This window comes from Acanthochromis polyacanthus, chromosome 17 (genome assembly GCF_021347895.1).
Source record: "Acanthochromis polyacanthus isolate Apoly-LR-REF ecotype Palm Island chromosome 17, KAUST_Apoly_ChrSc, whole genome shotgun sequence".
In the NCBI taxonomy this organism is placed as follows: domain Eukaryota; kingdom Metazoa; phylum Chordata; class Actinopteri; family Pomacentridae; genus Acanthochromis; species Acanthochromis polyacanthus.
In genome coordinates, this window is record NC_067129.1 from 5,907,701 (window position 1) to 5,929,064 (window position 21,364).

The following is a 21,364-nucleotide window of genomic DNA, read 5'->3' on the forward strand; positions in this document are numbered from 1 at the left end:
AACATAAAAACATTGGTTTTTTTTTTTTTTACTTTTAATAAAAATGTATGCCAGATATATTCCATGGACTTCAAAAGTCCCTCAATTATATACCGACCCATCAGATCTAATACACAGCTGTCAGATACACTCATTATGTCTTCATGGTCTGCTTGCTGTCTGTAAATGGGAAACAACACAACATTATTCCAGTGTGTCCTTGTGTCCTGGATGGGATAAGAAGGCAATGGGAACAAGCAGGATGGTAAATCTGGCACATGCTATTTGCATATGCTAACTAGCTAGTTTACCATTCAGTTCTAGGCACAGTAAATCAAACTGTGAATTAGCATCGAGCAAAAACAATGGCAGATTTCGACACGGTAGGACATCTGAAGTGAAAAATCAGAAACTTTTATTGACTTAAAGCAAAAAGCAGACTCATTGTAATGAAAAATACATAGCAAAAAAGTAAATAGTTTACAATACTGAAACTGCAACACCATTAAACCAAACATTTGCCTGTACCTTCCTGTCCATGATCACATAAAAATCACCCAGACAATGCCATTTTAGGGCCATTGAAAATTCATTTTCCCCACTAGTTGGTAACATACTGTCATCTTCTGTATAAAATATGGCTGGAAGGTGGTGTAACATTGCAGCAACTAGAAGCAGAACAGAATCAGTGTTACAGCTTGTAGCCTTGTCTAATTATATCCAGAACCACAGACATACCTATTTTTTAATCATTTATTTAGGACTATTACTTAATCTGTAAACCTAACACTGAATGAAAAAAATCCTATACCTTCCTTAAGTGACCTACTTTTCATTTATCTCTTGACAGCCAGAGAAATATTCTTTATTTTCTTTAATTACCAAATCCCATAACTCAACCAACCAAATTCCTTCTTGAACCTTTCATCTTTTAACCCTTTTAAGAAGTATAAAGAAAAATAAAAAGAACTAAAAGATGGACCATTAAAGAAAAGTGACAAAAGATATGACTCTCATTACTGTACAATAAAATAATTTGCTATACTGACCATGCTTGAGACCAGTCAAGCATTATTGTAAAACATTATTTTTATACAATGGTCATACTTAGTTGTTATTTGAGCACCAAACTTCGGTTAAGAACAGACTGTACACTTACAACTCTGTAAATCATTGCACAAATCACTGTAGAGCTTCAATTTGTTTGGTCAGATGTGCTCTGCAATTCACATTTTACACATGAATTTAGTGTGTGAGATAACATAAGTAAATATGATGGTAAAATATGTAGAGACGTAGAGCTTCTACTTGAATTCTCAGTTTGGATAGTTTACATATTGTGGATTGAGGTGGATATTTTGATATAATGATAAAAAAACAACATGGCTAAAAAATTGGCTTGTAAAACAATAAAATTAAAATGTATTGCGGCATTCTTCCCCTTTCCTTCAGTATGTGCAAACCTTAAACTTACCTCAACTGACTTGACTGAAAGTGCACATCTGTTACAAGTGACTGCAACATTAATTCTGCAGTCATTGAAGAAAAAGCGTTACGAGAGCAGGAAAAAACTAATATGCATATTTCTAGTATAACAAATAGCACTTCTACTTGACAAAGACATATCTTGTACTATCGGCTAAAAGCACTTGAAAAGCCCAGATGTAGTCGATGAACTCCACCAGTGAGTTCATGTGCAGTTTCTATCTAAGGGGTGTGTTTGTTTTGTCTACTGCTGGGAACGACTGGCAGGATCTGAACATCTAGTCTATACTCCTGTGATGTTGATTCTTGATTTTTAGTCAAATGATTTCAAGATTCCAACAAGGACTATGTCTACGGTTGCGTACAGTTTATTAAGCACTGAAGCAATTTGCATATAATATTGAGGCACTATATCATAAAAGGCAAAGGTGTAGATACATTTACTGCTTTTCTAGTGTCTAGCCTGAGTAATGGCACCACTGACACAGACGGTGACTAGCATATGGCAACAAAAGACAGTAACATTTTACCTAAGATTTCATATATATATATATCTAGATTAAAAACAAAAATAGGTAAACATCACAAAACCCAACACGGTCATGTGTTATTGCTGGTTCAGTTGGTAGGTAGAATATTTTTTATCAAAATGAAACATAACAAAATGTGTCAATAAAAAAAGGTACCTATAAATAAAACAATGCTACGTAGCAAGAAAATAGTGACATTTTCCTCATTTAAATCCGTAGTTTACTTTTTTGGGGGATATTTGAGAGCACGTTCACTACTTAAGGTTTCTTGCTCAGGTAATTCGAGGGGATCCAGCCCTCGACTTCTTCTCCTACATTTTTACAGAACCACCAGCCATTGCTGTTTTTTTCCAGGACCTCAAACACTGTACCCACCTTGAAGCCGGATGTTTGCTCATCCCCTTCAAAGTCTGCGACAGCTAGATACAGCTCATCCCTACTGGGCTCCTTGAGTAAAGGTGGAAGCTTGTCCCTGGGCGGTCCAGGCTTCTCACTCTTCAACTGGGGCTTGGGAGGAATCGGGACTTTACTTGCTTTGGGCTCTTCTTTCTCTTTGTTTGGAGGTGGCTGAACAAACCCTTTGGGTTTCGGGGGAGGGGGTCTGCTGAGCGGTGGTGGTCCAACCTTGGGAATGTCCTGGGTTTCTTTTAGAGCAGGTGGAGGTTTGGTTTCGGTTGGGCTTGATGGGTCGGTTTTCTTTGGAGGTGGAGGTCTCCTTGGAGCCATGGCAGGAGGTCTCTGAGGAGGTTCCTTGTGGGGAGGAACTGCTGGTTTTGCAGGTGGTGAGGAGCTGTCCTGGCTATGACCATTCATGTGTTTTGGGGGCAGTTTTGGCTCATCAGAGTACTTACCATTATTGAGAGTAGGGATATGAATTGGAGGAGAGCTTGGGGGGGAACTTGGGTGAGAACTATTTACTGCTGCTGAGTTGTCATTCTGGTGGTTCACCTCCATTGAAGCAGAGCTGGGATCTGCTGGTTTTGATGGCCTCAACTTGCTTCTCAGGTTGGTAATGTCAAGTTTGTTCTCTGCTGGGGCATCTGGCTTGGCAGCAGGCACAGGTTTAGGTCTGACCACTGGCTTGGGCTTCATCAACACTGCTGGGCTCGGTGCCTCTAGTTTCTCTTCCTGCACCTCTGACTTGGGTTTTGGTGGCTGTTTCGGAACAGGTTTCAGATTAAACTTCTTCACCTCTTTGGCAGAGACCTTGTGGCCACATTCAAGACCCATCTCATTCCGAAGGTGAAGAGCTTTACTCTTATCTTCTTTCTTGGTCTCTGGAGGTTTGTCAGGTTTGAAGGGGGTTGCCTTGGGTGTGACCAGTGGCATGATGACCCCAGGAGCTGGGGGTTTTGGGGGCAAAGGCTTGGAATTATCAGATCTTGGTTTTTCTGCCACTTCCAATTCAAAGCTCTTATTGATGGACTCTCTTCGAGGAGGCAGAGCTGGTTTCTCCTCAACAGGAGGGGCAGCTGGGGCTGGGGGCAAAGGCCCAGAGAAGGCAGAGGCCCCCTTGCTGGCGCTGGACTTCCAATCTCTCAGCTTAGGTCGAGCACAGGACTCAGGAGCAGTGGTTGGCTCATCTGGTAAAGGTTTAGACCAGCTGTCATCTGAAACATTGGATGAACCATCATTTTCCAGCCTCAGCTTCTCCATCTCATTGGGCAGCGGGGCAAGGAAATTGGGTCGCAGAGCATTACTGGTCTTCTTGTACTTGTCTATAAAGGTGGCAGGTGCCCAGCCTTCTTTTTCATCTATCTGGATGTACCACCAACCACTTGCATTCTTCTCTATCACCTAGTAGGTTAAAAAAAAAAAAAAGGTAACCTGAAGTTTAATTTTTTTCCTCCAAGATAGCAATGAATATACAACATTTACATACCTTTATTCAAATCAAATGTTTAGGTGAAAAAGCAATTTTCATGTTTTATGATAAGAGAACTTTAGGCAGTGCCTGATTCACCTCGACTTTGATTCCAGCTTGGAAGCTAATGCCATCAGGGATGGTGGTCTGAAAGTCGGCGATGGTGTAGAATTCTTCCTCAACCTGAGGAGGAATGGGTGGCTTGGGTAGGTTTGTGCCACGTGGCTAAAGGAGGTGAAGAAGAGAAATATAGGTTTAAGCAGCTGAAAACATTTTCCGGGCGAGAAACAGAGCAAAATTGTAAAAAACAGAATCATCTTACAATGGTAAGATCTCTGCGTGGAGGAGGTCTGTGTCTTGATCCTACTTCTGTGGAGGAAAATGACGTATCAGTAATGAGTTCATCTTGCTTACATATTTGTGACACCAAATCACAATCTGAATATTTTGTTGCGTTCACTTACTGCTTTTGTTGTTGTCAGAGAAAAACGAGAGCCTATTTTCTTTCTGACTGTTGTCTCGGTTCTCTTTAGCTGCGTTGTTTTGCTGGTTTTGTTTGGAAAACCCGTCTAGGTCGTTCGTACTGGCATGAGCAGACGCTCCTGCTGACTGCTTCTGGCCTTGAATGTCGGTCTTCTTCAGGTAGGAGGCTGGGGCCCAGCCCTCACGGCCCTGGTACCTGAATGAAGCAAAGATGTACATTTAGTGGCCTTAGTTTAGGTATGCTGAACACAGACTTGTGGGCAGATTTCACTGCAGTCTGTACAAGGATATTAGTCAACTAACTGTAGTGTTTTTCTTCATTACTGTCCCAGAAAAATTGTCTCCAGAAAGTATTTGGACACGGATTTCATTGTACTGTATAACAAAATGTCAATACAAATTTATCACAATTATTCATGTTCACCATGAAAACTCACACTTTTATTCATGTGCTAACAAAATTGCACAAGGGTTTTCTAACCATCAATCAGCCTTTCAACAAGTTTAGCTCACACAATGTAGCATTAGAACACAGGAGTGATGGAAATGTTCCTCTGTACCCCTATGGAGAAATTCAATTAAAAATCAGCCGTTTCTAGCTACAATAGTCATTTACCACATTAGCAATGTCTAGACTGGATTTATCATTCATTTAATGTTATCTTCATTGAAAGGCTTTTCTTTCAAAAATAAAGACATTTCTAAGTGACCCCAAACTTTCGAACGGTCGTGTATGCTGCTATTTTATTCTGTCTAGTTGTCTACACTTGTGACACAGTTTGAGTTTTACTCAAGCTATACACCTGTAGACGTGAGTCAAAGCAGAGTTTTCTATTGTAAGTCTATTTTCTTGCATCTTAACTGCTTTGAACACATTTAATGTAAATACAGATGAACACCAGAGCTGCAAAAGACTTACATTTTCTCCTGGATCATCATCCTTGTGAAAGATCTACTTGCTTGTTGCTTTAATTATTTTTTTTTTGACTGACTTAAGTTTGCATTCAAATCCCTCCATCTGTTTCAGTCTTTCCATAAATAACATGCCCACTTTTATGCTTTATTATGTCAGTTGTGTAGTCTCTGATTTCTCTATAAAGCCTGCTTTCCATTAGCTCTCTGTAGGTTAAATATGGGATACAAAAAATTTACACACATCCTAAAATTCTGTCATCTTTCTGCACATGTTCTCATGGAAATTATGCACATTCCAAGACTGAATATACATACATTGATCAGCTACAACATTATGTCCACTGACAGGTGAAGTGAATAACATTGATCATCTTGTCATAATGCAATGATCTGCTGGAAACCTTGAGTCCTGACATTCATGTGGATGTTTGACATGTATCACCCTCCTAAACGTTACAGGACAAGACACAACACCCCATTTAAAACATGCAAACGTGTTCTTAGATAAAAACCAGTTCATCTAATATCATCAAATCTCCTTTCTGAATGTCATGAAAGCTGCAGGTAGTTGAACTTTTCAAATACCTTTCTTGGGTCCACAGTATAATATTCCATTGCAACATTTTAAGTTTATTATGTCCGCTTCCAAAAAATCTGGACCAACCAGAATCTTAAAGCAAGGTAATGTTACAGATCTGACTTACCTTATCTTCCACCAGCCTTCCAAATTCCTCTGAATAACCTCCACAATCATGCCCCTCTCCAGGTCAATCTCATCCTGGTCCCTGGCAGAGTACGGGTAAATCACTGAATACTTCTCTTCTGGAGTTAGAAAAAGAAAACAGTGTTAAATGTAAGACAATGTCTGTTTAGAAGATCATGTGTTCACAAATAGGGCAGCACAATGTAGGGTGATAACCGGGGAGGCAAAACACACAGTGACTTATTTTTTAATTAAGTGTTTCAGAGTTAAAGTTGCAAGCTGTCGCTATCCTGAAATCCAAACTAAAGCAAACATAACAGATTGTAATTTTACATTGATGACTTTAATGTTGATATGCACTAAAGATGTCAACAACCTGGAAAAGAAGAAGTTCAAAAACCTCCCTTCATGACCTTCTTATGTGATTTAGGATGAACTACTGTAGTTTCTACAGACACATACTAACTTATTTAACGAGGCAAGGCTTGAGCAGCGTCTTGTGGAGTAAGAAGACATAAATGTACAACACACAAAACACACGGACATACTACACAAAAACTGACAGAACAGACTAGTTACTGCACAAGAAATTCAACCATTTCTACATTTCAGATTCTGTTTTTCAATATTTCTACGATTATTTTATACCACAGACATTCTATGTAATGCTACTGAGAGTGAACAATCAAGTGTTTATTAATGATGGTTAATTGAAACGCACTTATTTTATTTTATTCCTCTACACAAATTTACATCCATTTTGCATGCGAGGATTTAATTTACATGCTTGGGTCACTCATGCAACATACATTTCATGCGTACACATGGACAAACATGCACGCACACGCACACATGCACGCACACACACAGTATAGGGGGGAAAGAAAGGCGTGCGCTCCACCTTGCCCAAAGCCTGTGCTGAATAGATCCCCTAAAGTTCTGCGACGACCCACGTGCCTTGGCAGTGACCAGAACCTCCGAGGCACTGACATCCCAGCACAGTAATTGGGGCAAAATAGGAAGTGAACATTACATATGCCATCTGGAGGATGTTTTCATCCTGAATGAAAGCATTTTCAGTAGTGATGGACCAAGTAGAACCAGCTTGTGATTGTTCATCCACTAACAAATAACCCACTAAGGTGTGTGCAAATTCTATTTTACTAATCGTAGCATTTCAGCGTTTGCACTATTTCTTTCTGTTGGAATCCTTTTTTAAGTCTCAAACCAGTGTGCTGTCATTACCCGCATGTCAGTGATGCTGCTGCACCAGAAGCAGTTTGGGACTTGTTCTTTTAATATGCTATAGGCCACAGATCATGGATAGTTCAGAGCCCTGAGTTTTGTCTGGCACTATTTAATTAAATCTTACGCATTAGTAGGACATTTGGAAGAACTGATGCCAATTAGCAGCTTGACCATGTCTTATTATGCAGGTGCTCAACTGCCAATATACAGGTTTGTACTGCATTAACATAAATCTGTGAGAATGTCTATGAATGTGGAGGTTAAAAAAGTCCAACAGGGACAGGACTCTGTGTCTGCTGAGTGTCTACTTTTAAACCATACACCTCTCAGGCTTTAAACTTGGGATATGGTCTGTAATTTAGTACGCTGGCACCTACCATGTGCTGTACAGAGTTGCTACAATACCATTCTTGTAACACAGACATGGATGTTTTTAATACAAAGTCAATTTATGCTGCAGATGACTTTTTTTGGTTTGTTTATGTTTTCTTTACAATCTCTTTGCAAATATTACTAGCATTAGAAAGTGTGCAGTATTTTTTGGACTGCTGTTCTTAAGTGGAACACACACGACCAGAGCCTTGGAATCAACACACAAAACTGATCAATTAATAACTGCACAAGCTCCAGGAGCCTAATGGGGAGTCCTAAATGTTGTATGTGTGGTAAGGAATAGCACAAATTTATTTGTCAAAATTGCATTAAAGTACTGTTGAATTGTGGGATACACACATTAGTGCAGCGTGTCAAAGTTTAGCTACAAATTCTAAATGGTTTCTTACATACTCAACTTTTTTTTAAGGGGAATACTAAACGTAAAAAAAACAACAGCACCCAGATGTAAAGATTTCTGTACCTTCTTCCCCTGGAATGGTGAAGTCATCAGGGTCATCCTGTGCCTCCAGGCAGGTAGCAGGAACCCAGCCCTGGGCATCTTCTGAGCTCACAAACCACCACCCTAGAAGAGCAAAATATCAACACGTTGAAGGAATCTTGGGAGAAATCTACTCAGTTTAAGGATTTTTTTGAGAATCCATTGCTGAAATACACAAGTGATATTTGTATACTGAAAGGTGTGTACAACTTACCCGACTCATTTTTCTCAATGACCTCCACCACCTGGCCCACGTGCAGGCTGATCTCAGAGCTCTCCTGCTTTTCGTAGTCTGTTACTGCCACGTACTGGTCGAGGAGGAGAGGGTCTGCTGAGGTGGAATCTCCTGTTAGGGAAAAAAAAAAAAATCACAACAGAGGTTAATTCAGCTCCGTCTTTCCGCTCTTTTCTCGGGCTGGTGAAGAATGAAATCTCAATAATGTGAAAGAAAAGCCTCCGCTCAAATCTTTGGGAATATTTGCTAATGTGATATTAAACGAATGTCCGTGAACTCAGAATCAGACCGTAGCATTTGTGTGGTTTTAAGTTACTGACCTTCAAAAGTTTTTTTTTATCTCATTGACTAAATGGAATTTGGCCTTTTTAAAATGTCAGATTTCATACTGACTTTAAAGAACTTGAGTAAAAACCCAATTTATGCAGGGTCTTTATACAACCCATCTGTCAAGCTGCAGTAAGTGAACAACTCATTTTTGATCAAATGCCAAGAATAATTCCAAGGTCACAATTTGCGCAAAAGCTATTAAGTAAAAAGGTTTAAGCGAGCGGAGGCTTATCTACAGTATGGAGAATCCAGACAGGAGGCAGACGAGGCAGCGTACGTGATTGGAAAGATGGCGTGAAGGAAACAATGAGCTGACAGAGGAGTAAAGGGAGATTTGGAGATTGGGAGTGAACGGTAGGGATTGGGAAAGCGTAGGTGGTTAATTTATTCATCAACATCGGAAAAAAAAAAAAGCTTCACTAAGACCCACCACCAATGTTAGCACCAATTTAGCATCCTCTGTAACACATGAGGCCTCACAGTACAACCACTAATGTAGAAACGACTAGAATAAACCCTGAGAGATGCAATTAACTTTACACAAAAAAAGAGCAACTGAAAGACCTTTTGGTGCATCGAGATTTTAACAGTGCTCCTCCCTTTGCATTAAGGGACATATAGTGAGGGGAGATTAACATTCAGGAGAGGTCTGCAGATCACTGAAGGTGCTGCTGGACACACTTTTTGAAGAAATGTGTAATTGTGACAGATAGAAAACGGGTCTGGATTATAGCATTTGGATCTTAAAGCAGCTTAAAACAATCCCAGCTTGTACTTCCATCACATCCTTCAGTGAGCTGCAACAAGCTAGATGGAACGGGTTTGATCAAAAGCTGAATTTAAATCACTTAAGTTGTGACAGATTCTCAATTCTGTATGTTAGAAAATAGAAAAGTAGTGACGCAAATATTTCTCAAAACGAGGTAAACTAGCTTAAGATAGTTAGGCCATATATTGATGAAAAAATGACATATTAAAACCTGGATGTAAATGACAGAAATGTGTAAATAAGTAGCTTTTACTAGTAACTTTCAGAATCCATGTTTTAATTAGATTTAAAAAATGATGTCTTCTGGGCTTCAACCAATTATTTCTACCTCTAGAGATCTTTTATTGGAGACTTTTCCTTCATAACTTCAAGCTTCCTGATTTTGTGTGATGCTGAAAGCAGAGCCAAGCTACAATGCATGGGCCTAATGCATTCATAGTATGCAGTGATTCTCCCTCACATACAGTCATGGAAAAACTACTAGACCACCCTTGTTTTCTTCAATATCTTGTTCATTTCAATACCTGGTACCACTAAAAGTACATTTGTTTGGATAAATATAATGACAACAACAAAAATAGCTCATAAGAGTTCAATTTAAGAGCTGATATCTAAACATTTCCATGCTTTTCTTGATAATAACCAAAATCACTTCAGTTTTTACATCAATAGCTATGGCATTGTACTGCCAAAACAGCTTTTAGGCATTCCATGTTTTCTTTTCTGTCTGTTTTAGTCACATGATCCACACAGGAGTTAGTACTTATTCATAACCACTGTTTCTGATGACTGCAGCCATGCGTCTCTTCATGCTCTCCACCAGCTTCTGACATTGTTCTGCTGTCACAACAGCCCATTGCTGTTGCACAAATACTAACTAATTTGCTTTGTTTTGGGGTTTGTGGTTGTCCATTTTGTATTTGATGATTTTCTACAGGTTTTCAATTGGATTTAGATCTGGTGATTGAGCAGATCAAGGCATGAACCGTGCTGCTTATGACATGAAATGACTTCTTTTATACTGTGGGAAAACAATTAAGCTTAAGCATATCAAACAGGACATAAAGTATTTTGTAATTACCTTTATTTTTTTCGTGTTCATTGTATTCTTCGGGTAATATGCCTTTAGTGGTACCAGGCATTGAAATGAATAAGAAATTAAAGAAAACAAGGGTGGTCTAATAATTTTTTCCATGACTGTATACAAACGCCGTTAAATTCCAACCATTATCTTCACTCTTCTCCACGCTGCCACAGCACAACACTGCCAAGCTACGATATGAGCCTCATGGGTCCTCAAAATAACCCACGACTTGCTTCCTTTACAGAACCAATGCAAAGCCCCGAAGCCTTCAACAGAGCCACATCCCACCTGCCCAGGCCAGGGGAGGAGAGGGGGAACAGGCCGCTAGCAACCCGCCGGATTACACACACAGCACGACCAAGCATGACAGTGTGTTTACTACCTCGCTTTAGGAAAGTGGTCGCTCTCTCCACAAACCCTGAGGGAAAGGAAAATGAATGGAGAAGAAAACTGAAAAAATAAAAATGGATGCAAAATAAGAACAAAATGATGAACTGAGAGGATACAGAGTGTCTAAAAAGAAACAGAGGAGCTATGGTTAAGGCAGTTTCTTTGGCACCAGAACTGTAACAGTTAACTCCAGGAAAACATTCAAAATATTGTGTGGAGACAGAAGATGTGTATTTGTTGAACCTGTGCAAAACTCTGTGGCCACTAGATGGAGATAAGGTCATATTATATTCTACTAAGGAATTAAAGAAGTATTCAGAATGCAAAGAAGTACTTTAAGAGCAATTAAAAACAAATTATCTGATTCTTTTTCACCTCTGAACAAATTAACACACAACTCCCAAGGCCACTGAAGTCCATTTTTAAATCAAATACACAATTAAAGTTCCGTCTTACCTGATTTCTTCTTTCCAATAGGTTCCCTGTTAAAGAGAGGAAACCATCGCATTACTGCTGAGAAAAATGGAATGAGTTTGCAGATTGAGGGAATGCTCCTGATCAAGCAAATGCTTTTATTAATATATCTAATAATGCATGTCAACTCATGGATTTTCTAAAACAAAAAGCAGCAGCCTTGAATAGTAAATTAGACTTACTCCCAGTGAATTTAGTTATTTTTAAGCTATATTTTGCTGCAAAGAAAGAAATTTACTTCTGCGTTTCCAAAAAATGCTTTGCACTTACTTCCTCTTTCCTTTTCCTGGCACTAATGCTGCTTTTAAGATAAAGTTTATTTAATCTGATAAGATCAGGATAGACAGCTCTGTTATGGTGCCGCAGACCAACACATACATTCATTACTCCAACTACTCTTCAAACTAACAATAATTATTAACTTAATTGTATTGATATGCAACAGAGGAGAAGAGGATTTGTCCCTGCCCATCTCCAGTCTAGGCCAGTGTGAATAAGGAGCCTCTAGATAGCTGGTATCTCTCTAAAAATTGTGCTAATGTTAAATTCAATACAGCATCTGCTGTGTCTGGTTTCGACATTAGCCAGATAAACAGACCATCACTCCTCAGCAGCAGTCAGGAGCTGATTCAACGACCAGATGCCTCAAAAAGCCATCGGTGTCTGACGCTCAGCGCTCTCTCACTCTCCCCGTCTCTCGCTCTTTGTTATCTAAATATTGCTCTCTTACTTATCTGCTCTCCTTCCTTTTTCCGTCCCACCTCTTCCATGTCTACTCAGCTCACTCCTTCATCTCCCCTGATCATTTTACGTGCCTTGGCAGCTACTCCTTGTTCGTTTCTCTGCATCAACACGAATACTCTCAGCCGCATAAAGTACTGTTCGATCGGTGGAACTGTTAATTGTGAAGACTCGAGTCTCAATAAATCTTTACCCATAAGTGTGCCCACTAATGCACCACTAAAATAAATACCCAAGTAGGCAAACTGAAGCAGCACCAAGGATTTTGAATACTCTAGAAGAACGAATGTGTATCATAAGTGTATGCTTTCTTTGCTTGTTTTTTTTTTTTTTACTGAGGTGAAACCAGGGTCATATAATGCAGCGGATATAGCAGGCGACCTGGATCCTTGGTTTAAAAGGATTATTTTAATTACTTTAGTAAGAGATCAAATGAACCGTCCCACCTCGTCATTCTGAGGCTGAGTCCAGACGAGTCCATTTCAGTTCTTACTCACATGTGGCAGGAAATGACATCACAAGTAGGATAACAAACTATAACTGCAAATAAATTGTGAGAACACACAAACACGAGGTTTCCCGTTACAGAGAAAAGCCACATGAAATGATATCTACCAGTGTCTCTACTACAGAGGACCACATGGGTGTAGTCGCTCTGGGTTCCATTAAAATATAAAACCTGAGGTCAAACTTTATTCTTAACAAGTGCTGTGTCACATAAGACTGAGCAGTGATTTTGGTGATTAATGAAATTTCTCCCTCCATCCCCGCCCTGTCTCACTAAAACCAGTTTCCTTCTGCATTAGTTTTATATGACCTCTTCATTCTTTCCATCAATCTCTTATTCCATCTTGATCCTCCATCTAATTCTATTTTCTTCCCTTAACATCTCCACTACTTTTCCTTTTCTTGCCTCGTCCTTGTTGCAACACTTCCTCTTTTTTTTTTCTACAGATTTTTCTTCCTTTCTAACCAGTCTCTTCTGGCTCTGCGACCCTCTACCGTGCTTCCTCTTTACAGTTAAGTTTTCCTGTTTTCTCTTCTTCGGCAGCTCTTCCCTTTTTGCTCCCCTCTTTGTTGCTCTGAAGGAGAAAGTCTAACATGTTCCTCTCAGTGCAGCAGATTTATAGGCCATGATAAATCTTCTCCTACAGTGGCTGCTGTGTCTTGCTGTCAGTCGGCCAAACAACAGGCTGCACTAGCACAAAGCGGTAATCCAATTTCAATAAAGACAAACCAAGGTCCTTCCTATATTCATCCACCTCAAGTAAATGCTCCCTCGCTTCCATGCCTCTTCCAACAAATGCTTGGGGTTTAGTATGAGGAGTAAAGAGCTATGTGTCCTTGGCAACCTCCTCTGAGGGAGGACAGAAGATGAAGTAAGTGTGTAAGCAAAGCAGAGTAGGAGACGGAGAGTCTGGGTGTCAGAAACTATTCATGTACAGATCAACAGTCCACTGAGAGGCTTTTCATCATTACAAACATGTTGCTCATTTGGTATCAGACCTTTAAGAAATGTCTTATTTAAATCATGAAACTAGTAGATGGCCACTACACTGAAAAGATATTCCACATGTGAACTTTTCTTGACTGTGTGTACTGACAAGGTGTGCAAATAAAATTGTCAAGAAAATTTCCTGCTGGGAAATGTGTTTAGATCCTTTATCAAAGTAAACACTGCCCATAATATGATAAGTGGAAATACAGAAAAAACATCAAGAAAATAATCCATTAGTATAGATCACTGTCACAATATTAGTCTTGCTGATGCATCCAAGTCTAAGCAATGTTTCATTGTTGTCATTTTATACATTTAATTTGATTCTCTATGTAAGAATGCATCATATTTCATAAACTCCTGAGCGTTTTCTATCCTATTTTGCAAATTTACTAAACACTAGAACAGTCGTTTAAAAAAAAAAGCAGTAAAAATGTTAATATTTAAAGCATGGGTGTCGTAAAATTGATACACTACAGTACAGCTGCATAGTATCAGAATTCTAATTAAGTACAGTACTTAAGTAAATGTATTTTATAGCGTAATAAATTAAAGTGTCAAATTTGCAGTCTTGTTTACGAGTTTTAAATCAGTCATAATAGCAAATGAAAGGATTTTTGTAAAACTAACATGAGTAGGGTTCTTCTAATCATTTGCAAATCTACTTAAGTGATACCGATGACACATTTATGATTATAGAAGAGTTAGACAAGGTCATAGTAAAATGTTGGGGGGGGGAGCATAACACCTCCTCTGAGTGACACATTCACAGAAATCTGATTATACTATCGCAGGCCTGAGCAGTGGAGTAAGCTCGGTAAGGTATCTCACTGCAACAGAAAGCACACTTCAAAGTGACATTAAATCTATCCACATTATAGATGACAATATGGCAGGCTGTGTCAAGCACCCATTTCACATTCAGTCCCCACAGCAGCTATGTGTCCCCTTAATTGTCCTTGAACAAGAAGCCCCAGCTGCTCATGAAGTCCAAGTCACTCCTGATAAGCACTTGAGAAATATCAATATTATGAAGGTAAATACTGTGCTGCTTTAGGCCAGATGTGCTAATGATTACACTATTGAATGCCGTTTGAAGTTTGACGAATAAAAATTAAAGCCACAAAGTGCAGAATTTGGAAATCTGTTATATCTCATCGTCTCATCTCTGTGTCAAAAAACAACTGGAACACTTGAACAAAAATGTACACAAAGGTTTTAGGACATTTTTAAAAAGGAGCTAGTGTTATAAAAGGAAATCAGAAGGAAGCAATTTCACTTGATCAGAAGCTGTACGGACTTTAAATGTCAAGGGGACTGGGAGGACAATTGATTTAGGAAAGACACACACACCTGCTGACTACACCATGAGAATGAATAATAAGAAGAATTTAAGTACTGGATACTAGACGCAGGCCTTCAGACTGGGAACAAAATACATGTGAGAGTTTTCAAGTTACATTTTCACGTGGTCACATTCATTTGAGAACATGATGATCATTAGCCTGAGAATGGCACGGTTTTCTGCGTAGTACTTTTTCTTGATCACTGGCTAATTCAGTGTGTCTCTGCTTGCTATGTGCAACAGTCCATTTGGCTGTTACCATGTTCCAAAGGTGAAAGCAATCTATAAAAAGCAATAAGAAGAGGAAAGGAAAGAGGCTGGAGGAGAACTAAGGTCCAGACATAGAAACACCTCATAATGAGAGTGCCGGTACAGACAGAGAAATACTAACTGACCCACCAAAGAAGACAATGTGCTATCAATCCCCATAGCTAACGCGGTATTTGGTGCAAAATTTAAAAGATTAGTCACTTTCCCAAGTTTGGCGTTTGGCACTTAAATGAACATTTTCGAGTGCAAATGTGCAAAGGCAGGAAATCACTAAAAAAAAAAGTCAATCGGAAAGATATTTTTTTCCCTCGGTTCTCGGACGGATATACAGCTTGTACAACACAGTATTGTCACTCACTTATATGACCCGGATTTGCAATGAAAAAGTCTATTTTTTATATGTTATTTTACTGATAGCCCTACTTGCTCTCCTGACATATGCTATCGGACTTATCAACTCAATTTCCTCCCTGCTGAGGCACCACCCATCAGTCTGTGATGACAGAGAGGTTAAAGCTAATGCCATAGCTGACAGCTGTTGGTGAAAAAACATCTCTAGGGTCAAAACGTGTTCCCCACATTATGGCCTCTCTGAAGCCAGCCATCCGTAACCCCTAATGCCCCGAAGGTGCCGGTAACCTCAATAACAACACATTTATGACCAAGGCTTGTGTGTGAAGTTAAGTGTGTGTCGGCGTGTGATTGTTGGATGCTGGCGTCCGTCGCCCACTGATGTCTTAGTTTTGGCACGTAGTTACTGTCAGCGCTGCCTAGGACACTAATGTGTTGAGTGAGATTTACAAGAGACCAGAAAGCAGGTCCGCACGCCTTCACAGCAGCCGTGCAGTCTCAGCTGTCTGGAGCCTGCTGGATGAACTGGGCTGCAGCTACATGCTGAAATGCAAACTCAGCGCTCAAAAAGGCCCCAATTACATGCGTTTCTGCTCGAAAAACCCAACAGGAAGTAGTGCAACAGTATGAAATCATATCCATTAGAGGGTGTAATGAATGCTCATTACCAGCAGAATGGAGGGTAAATGCTGGCGGGACGTGACATGACATGAGCCAGGGGAACAATGATGTGCCATTGTACGTGGGCCTCAGGGTTTCTGCTCTGTTGAGGAGATGTGTGTTTGTGTCCATGTGTCGTACTCACTCCTTGGGCGGGTTGAGGTCTTCAGGTCTGGTCTCAAAAAACACTCTGACCTCCTCGCACTGGGAGATGTAAACTGGCAGTTGAATGAGGGCCTGCATGTACAAAAGAGAGCCGGAAACTTAATAACAATCACACAAACTGACAAGTACAATCACTTCAGTACTTACAGACGTCAACCAGGGATAGCTATAGTCTGTCCTGGTCTCCATAGAGCAAGAAAATACAATACTGTGTAGAGCGTGTTGGATTTCTATGTTATTTTTTTCGCCTTTTGTGGGCTTTATTAGACAGAGGAATAGGGGGCAAACCTGCAGCATGGGGCCACGAGCTGGACTCGAACCCAGGCTGCTGCATCTGGGATTATAGCCCCTGTTTATGGGTCACCCACTCAGCCAGTGGAGCTATCTGGGCATCCTACACAGCATTTTAAAACATTTTAAGAATGACCTCCTGTGCATGGACCAATGATACACTAAATATAAAATGCATGAAGCGGCTGTCCTTATCTTACATGTTTGTTCATAACTTTTTATAATAAATAATCCAGTCTGTGCTTTGTTGAAATGGAAGTTCGACAGCTACAATAGACAGCAGTACTTAATTCAGATTATGTTTTTGGTACATAGGTTTTAGGCTTGTTTGATAGGCTGTTTACATAAATTTTAAGAAAATGACGCATTAATGAATTTCTTTTTCTTTCTGCAGATTTATATGCAACCACTATTTGTAAATATTATTATTATAAAGCACATTGTGCGTATACAAGCACAAGTTTATCAGTTTCAAAATCAAACAGCATCAACAGCAAGTTAAATCAGTCATTTTCCGTTGTCTTTTTGCCGTGTTTTTAACCACACCAGTTTATCTTGCCCTCTTCTTTGATCCTAAGCTCAGCTCACTGATCTGTCTTTCATACCTTCCACCCTCATCTTCTGTCTCTGTGGAGGATCACGAACAACAGAGAGATGAGCCCTGACAACATGGCTGGAGATCAAACACAAACAGCCACAGCCAATTTTCTCTTTATTAGTGTGATCTCTCCCTCTTTCTCTCACAGCCAGCTAGTCATGTCATCGCACCTCTTATTGTCTAACCCTATTTTTTTCCCCCATTCTCTCCAGTCTGTGTTTCGTCTGCTTCTCCTACTCATGTCTTTCACTCACTCACAACCTAACCTCTAAAGGGCAGCAGTAAAACAGATAATCACCACAACAGCTTGACGTCCCAATCCAGAAGACAGAATAACTGCCACCGGTGACCCTGCAGACACTATCTCTCTTACTTCTGACGAAGCTGGGCCCCTTCTTTTCTATTTTCTGGCAAGCAAAGCTCAACGCTATCCATCAAGCTTCCTCTGCTGGCCCTTACCTCTGATTTTAATACTCCTAAGTGTTTCAGTTTCGTCCTTTAGCGGAGCACAGCCTACCTCTCGCACTCTCTGACACGCACTGATATAACGTCACGGCTGATAGATATGGAATGGAAGCCAAAGACCCAACCCGAGTGTCCTTGTCCCATGCGCCTCATTTGCCTCGTCATACTTACGACCACAGGTCCATGGCAGCAGCTTCTGTTTGAGAATGAACGAGACTACTAGCATGGATGAAGTGTAGCTGCAAAGTCATACGAAATGCAAATGTGGTCACGTACAGATTTGCTGATTCATGGTGCAAACAAGATTAAAAAGCTTCAACAGCAGTGTTATCTGTATCTGGAGATGGTAAGCAGCTCATTTAAGAGTTTATACTGGATTCAATGCTGCAGCCCAGAATCTCGTACTGTGCTTGAGGTCAGAGTGTGTCCTGAACCCGCTATCCTCTCCTTGGATTTATTTCCCTCCTCGTGTCAGCCTGTGGCCCTTCCACTCATTACAATTCTCCCCAGGGAGGAGACAGGAGGGAGGCTCGGGGTACATTACAGCAAATGGACTTTATGGGTGTTCTTTACAGGAGGCCGCATTAAGGTAATTGTGTGTGGCTGCTTGTGTGTGAGCGAGTGTGCATGCGTGCGTTTGAGTATTCTCCAAGGAAAAATATGTCATAGAAACGAAAGGTCTACTTCGTATGAGGTATAGTACTCTGTGGTTGAATTTGTGCAAAACATCTTCTCACATATACAGTGAATCAGGCCTCAGCAATGACAAGGCAGATGTAAGATTTTTTTTTTGCAATGAAAAAATTAACGATTTAAAAAATAACTCGACAGTATTTGTTATACACTTGGGGTAATTTTTGATGTGATGCATTTCACTGAGCAGTATGAGTTCACTAAGAGTCCACGCTCAGCAGATTTACTCACAGTTTAAGCAAACAACCCCCGATTCCGTGTTTTTCTTTCCTCCTAACTTTTATCCGATTGTGTTTCCTGACATGAATAAACACATAAGGCTTCACAACCAGGGAAATTCCATATGAGTCAGATTGAAGCCTCAGCTGTGTAACAGAAGGGCTGACTCAGCGCTTCCAAAGAAAAACATGAAGTTTCACCTTGTCAACCTGAATACATGCGGGGGTGGATGAAAACGCTATTTCTGTTCCAACCGTGAAGTTTGGATTTTTGGATTTTCTGCTGTTGATTGCAGTAGCTTTCATTCCCTTCCAGTGGATTCTGAGATCTATCCTGCATGATGCTATGAGAGAATGTTTGAACTGTGTTTGAGTTCTTCCTGTTGCTCAAACTTAAACACAATAAGACATGGCAATGCTTTTATCCACTCCACGCAATGCTGTCTTCAAATATTACTTCAAAGTTCTTGCACACATTTAAAGATGTATGTGGGACCAAAAATTGAAGAGTATTCCGAAATTCAACACTTTATTTTGTTATTTTTTCAATAAAATCCATTTGCTACTAATTTTGGTAAAACCTGTAAATAATTCACTGTCTTCACCAGGTAACAGCACCGCTGGTGTAAAAATTGTCTCTGCTGCTCCCATACACATCCACACCCACAGATGTGAACCAACAACTCCACTCATTCCACCCCCAAAACTCCTTATTTTTCACATAAGTGGTTAAAGATGTTGCCTACACCAGCTGTACATTCCTTTAACCCCAGCTGACACAAAGTCCTTCCAGTCCTCATTGTTTATCATACGTAAATGCTTTCCTCTTTACTCCGAAGCCTTATGAATTGCAGTTTGCATTCCATATTGGAAATTAATCTGTAGTTTTGATGGGCTTATGATGGAGAAGAAAAGCAAGTCGATGATAAAACGAGACAGTTGAAAATACAAGAGGCCGTCAGCAAGAGCCAAGTCAGAAGTTTGTTTTACTTCTCACAGAGACAGAGGGAGGTGTATACGGTTAAGAGCCCTGAGGCAAGTCTGTAAAATTTAGCAAAAACACAGCCTACTTGTGGATATGCTGACTGGAGCAAGCTCAGCGACAGCAAGCTCTTTGCCTTTGGCACAACTCTGCTGACAGTAATCACCACAACAACAGCTTCCGAGCACCGTTTCACACTTGAATCATGTGACTTTGTGGCCAAGATTTTAGCTTAACAGATGTCTGATGATAAAAAAAAAAAAAATCATGGCCCCAGGCTGCAAAAGAGACACAACTTTTAATTACTGCTGATAAATTGTTATTGTTAAACTACTGTTTGAATTTATTTCAGAGAATGTAAAAAATTTTGTCCCTAAGAAGCTGAACGTCAGTCATAATGTATTCATTTAGGTTACAGTGGTTACATTTCTGTCAGTTTGAAGCTATTAGTTGCAAGCTATTGGCAGTTTTATGGTTGTATTTCTGCTACAGTGGAGGTGGAGAATGTACAGTTGCATTTTTACCTCTTTCTTGAGGCCAAGTAATTAATCTCTTTGGTAAAAAGCAATGTAATGGGCTGGATAATGCACAGGTTTTACATCATCCTTGTTTTTTTATACTGATGGAATGAGCTGCGGTATTCCAAGTGGCAAAACAGACATCATCAACACGTTCCATAAACGTGAATGTGAGCACTAAAGTGTTAATCCTGCTTTTCTTTATGCCACTAACCTAAAAACACAAACATACAAAGCACATTTATCAATTCTTTTTGTAAAGGGACCATAAGGGTATATCTTACATGTGGGCGTGGTGATGACGATGTTTTCTTTTTTTAATTTCCTTCTACACCACTGATCCCCTGAGAAAAATACTCATTTAGTCTGTTTCCTTTAGTAGGGAGGTCAAATCTTCAACAAAGCACCTGGGTAGTGTTTTTAGGTAACCTTGGAAGGGTGGATCCCTGCTGTCACAAAGGTTTGAAATGTAAATGCATCAATCCTGTTGTGCAAATGTCAGTATGACTATGAGCTTAAATTGACTCAGTATTGTAGAGCCATCTCTTTAAATGGTTTAAAGCTGCTGTCCGGAGTTTCCGTTCGTTTTCAATTTATGTATCATTTTTTAACAAAGCTTAAATGTTAGTCTAGTTCGATACTATAATATAAAGTTAGTATAACGCGATATGAAAATTTATTCCTGAGCTCCGCCTTCCTCTCATAGACCCCCATGTCATTCCAAAAAGCGCCGGTTGCTGCCGACCAATCAAGTTCGAGCTTCAGCTTTGTCATGCTGTCAATCAACGGTTACGCGCACAGCAAGCAAGCCCATGCAGAGGTGGGCGAGCTACGCACTACGCAACCGCGCGCACATTTGTTTTGCTTGTGGAAGAGAGAGCATCAGGGATCAGCAACTTCCAGAAAAGTTACCAATCCCACGGCTTGTCAGGCCAAGAGACTGCAGGACGTTTTTTGGCTCGGGGTGCTCGCGTCGCTCCCCGACCACGGCCTCCATAGCCCGCCTGACGGCTTCGTTTAGATGCCCGACCTCTGGAGGAAGATGTTGGGGCGTCTGGGACATACTCTTCGTCAGAGGAGTCATGCAATTCTGAACTCTAGATAGAAATAAATAAACAATGTAACACATATACACGCGTAAATACACTAAGTTTGATAAACAACGTCATCGAGAGGGATACACGAGTGTAATCACATATTGAAACT

The 21,364-nt window shown here is 40.2% G+C and overlaps 1 protein-coding gene across 2 annotated transcripts in view; it reads right to left on the reverse strand.

Annotated features, from left to right (window-relative positions):
• Positions 1-372: 372 nt before the first annotated feature.
• Positions 373-21,364, reverse strand: part of sh3pxd2b (SH3 and PX domains 2B) — a 41,449-nt gene continuing 20,457 nt past the window's right edge. The window contains exons 5-14 of one of the 2 annotated variants that reach the window (XM_022220678.2): positions 16,374-16,465; positions 11,346-11,371; positions 8,296-8,427; positions 8,064-8,165; positions 6,861-6,944; positions 5,961-6,078; positions 4,323-4,537; positions 4,181-4,227; positions 3,958-4,083; positions 373-3,791 (exon numbers count right to left, since the gene is read on the reverse strand). In XM_022220678.2, the coding sequence (XP_022076370.1) occupies positions 2,253-3,791; positions 3,958-4,083; positions 4,181-4,227; positions 4,323-4,537; positions 5,961-6,078; positions 6,861-6,944; positions 8,064-8,165; positions 8,296-8,427; positions 11,346-11,371; positions 16,374-16,465 (2,481 nt within the window). In that variant the 3' untranslated portion in view covers positions 373-2,252. The remainder of the gene's footprint in view (positions 3,792-3,957; positions 4,084-4,180; positions 4,228-4,322; positions 4,538-5,960; positions 6,079-6,860; positions 6,945-8,063; positions 8,166-8,295; positions 8,428-11,345; positions 11,372-16,373; positions 16,466-21,364) is intronic. The other variant, XM_022220680.2, reaches the window with a different exon arrangement.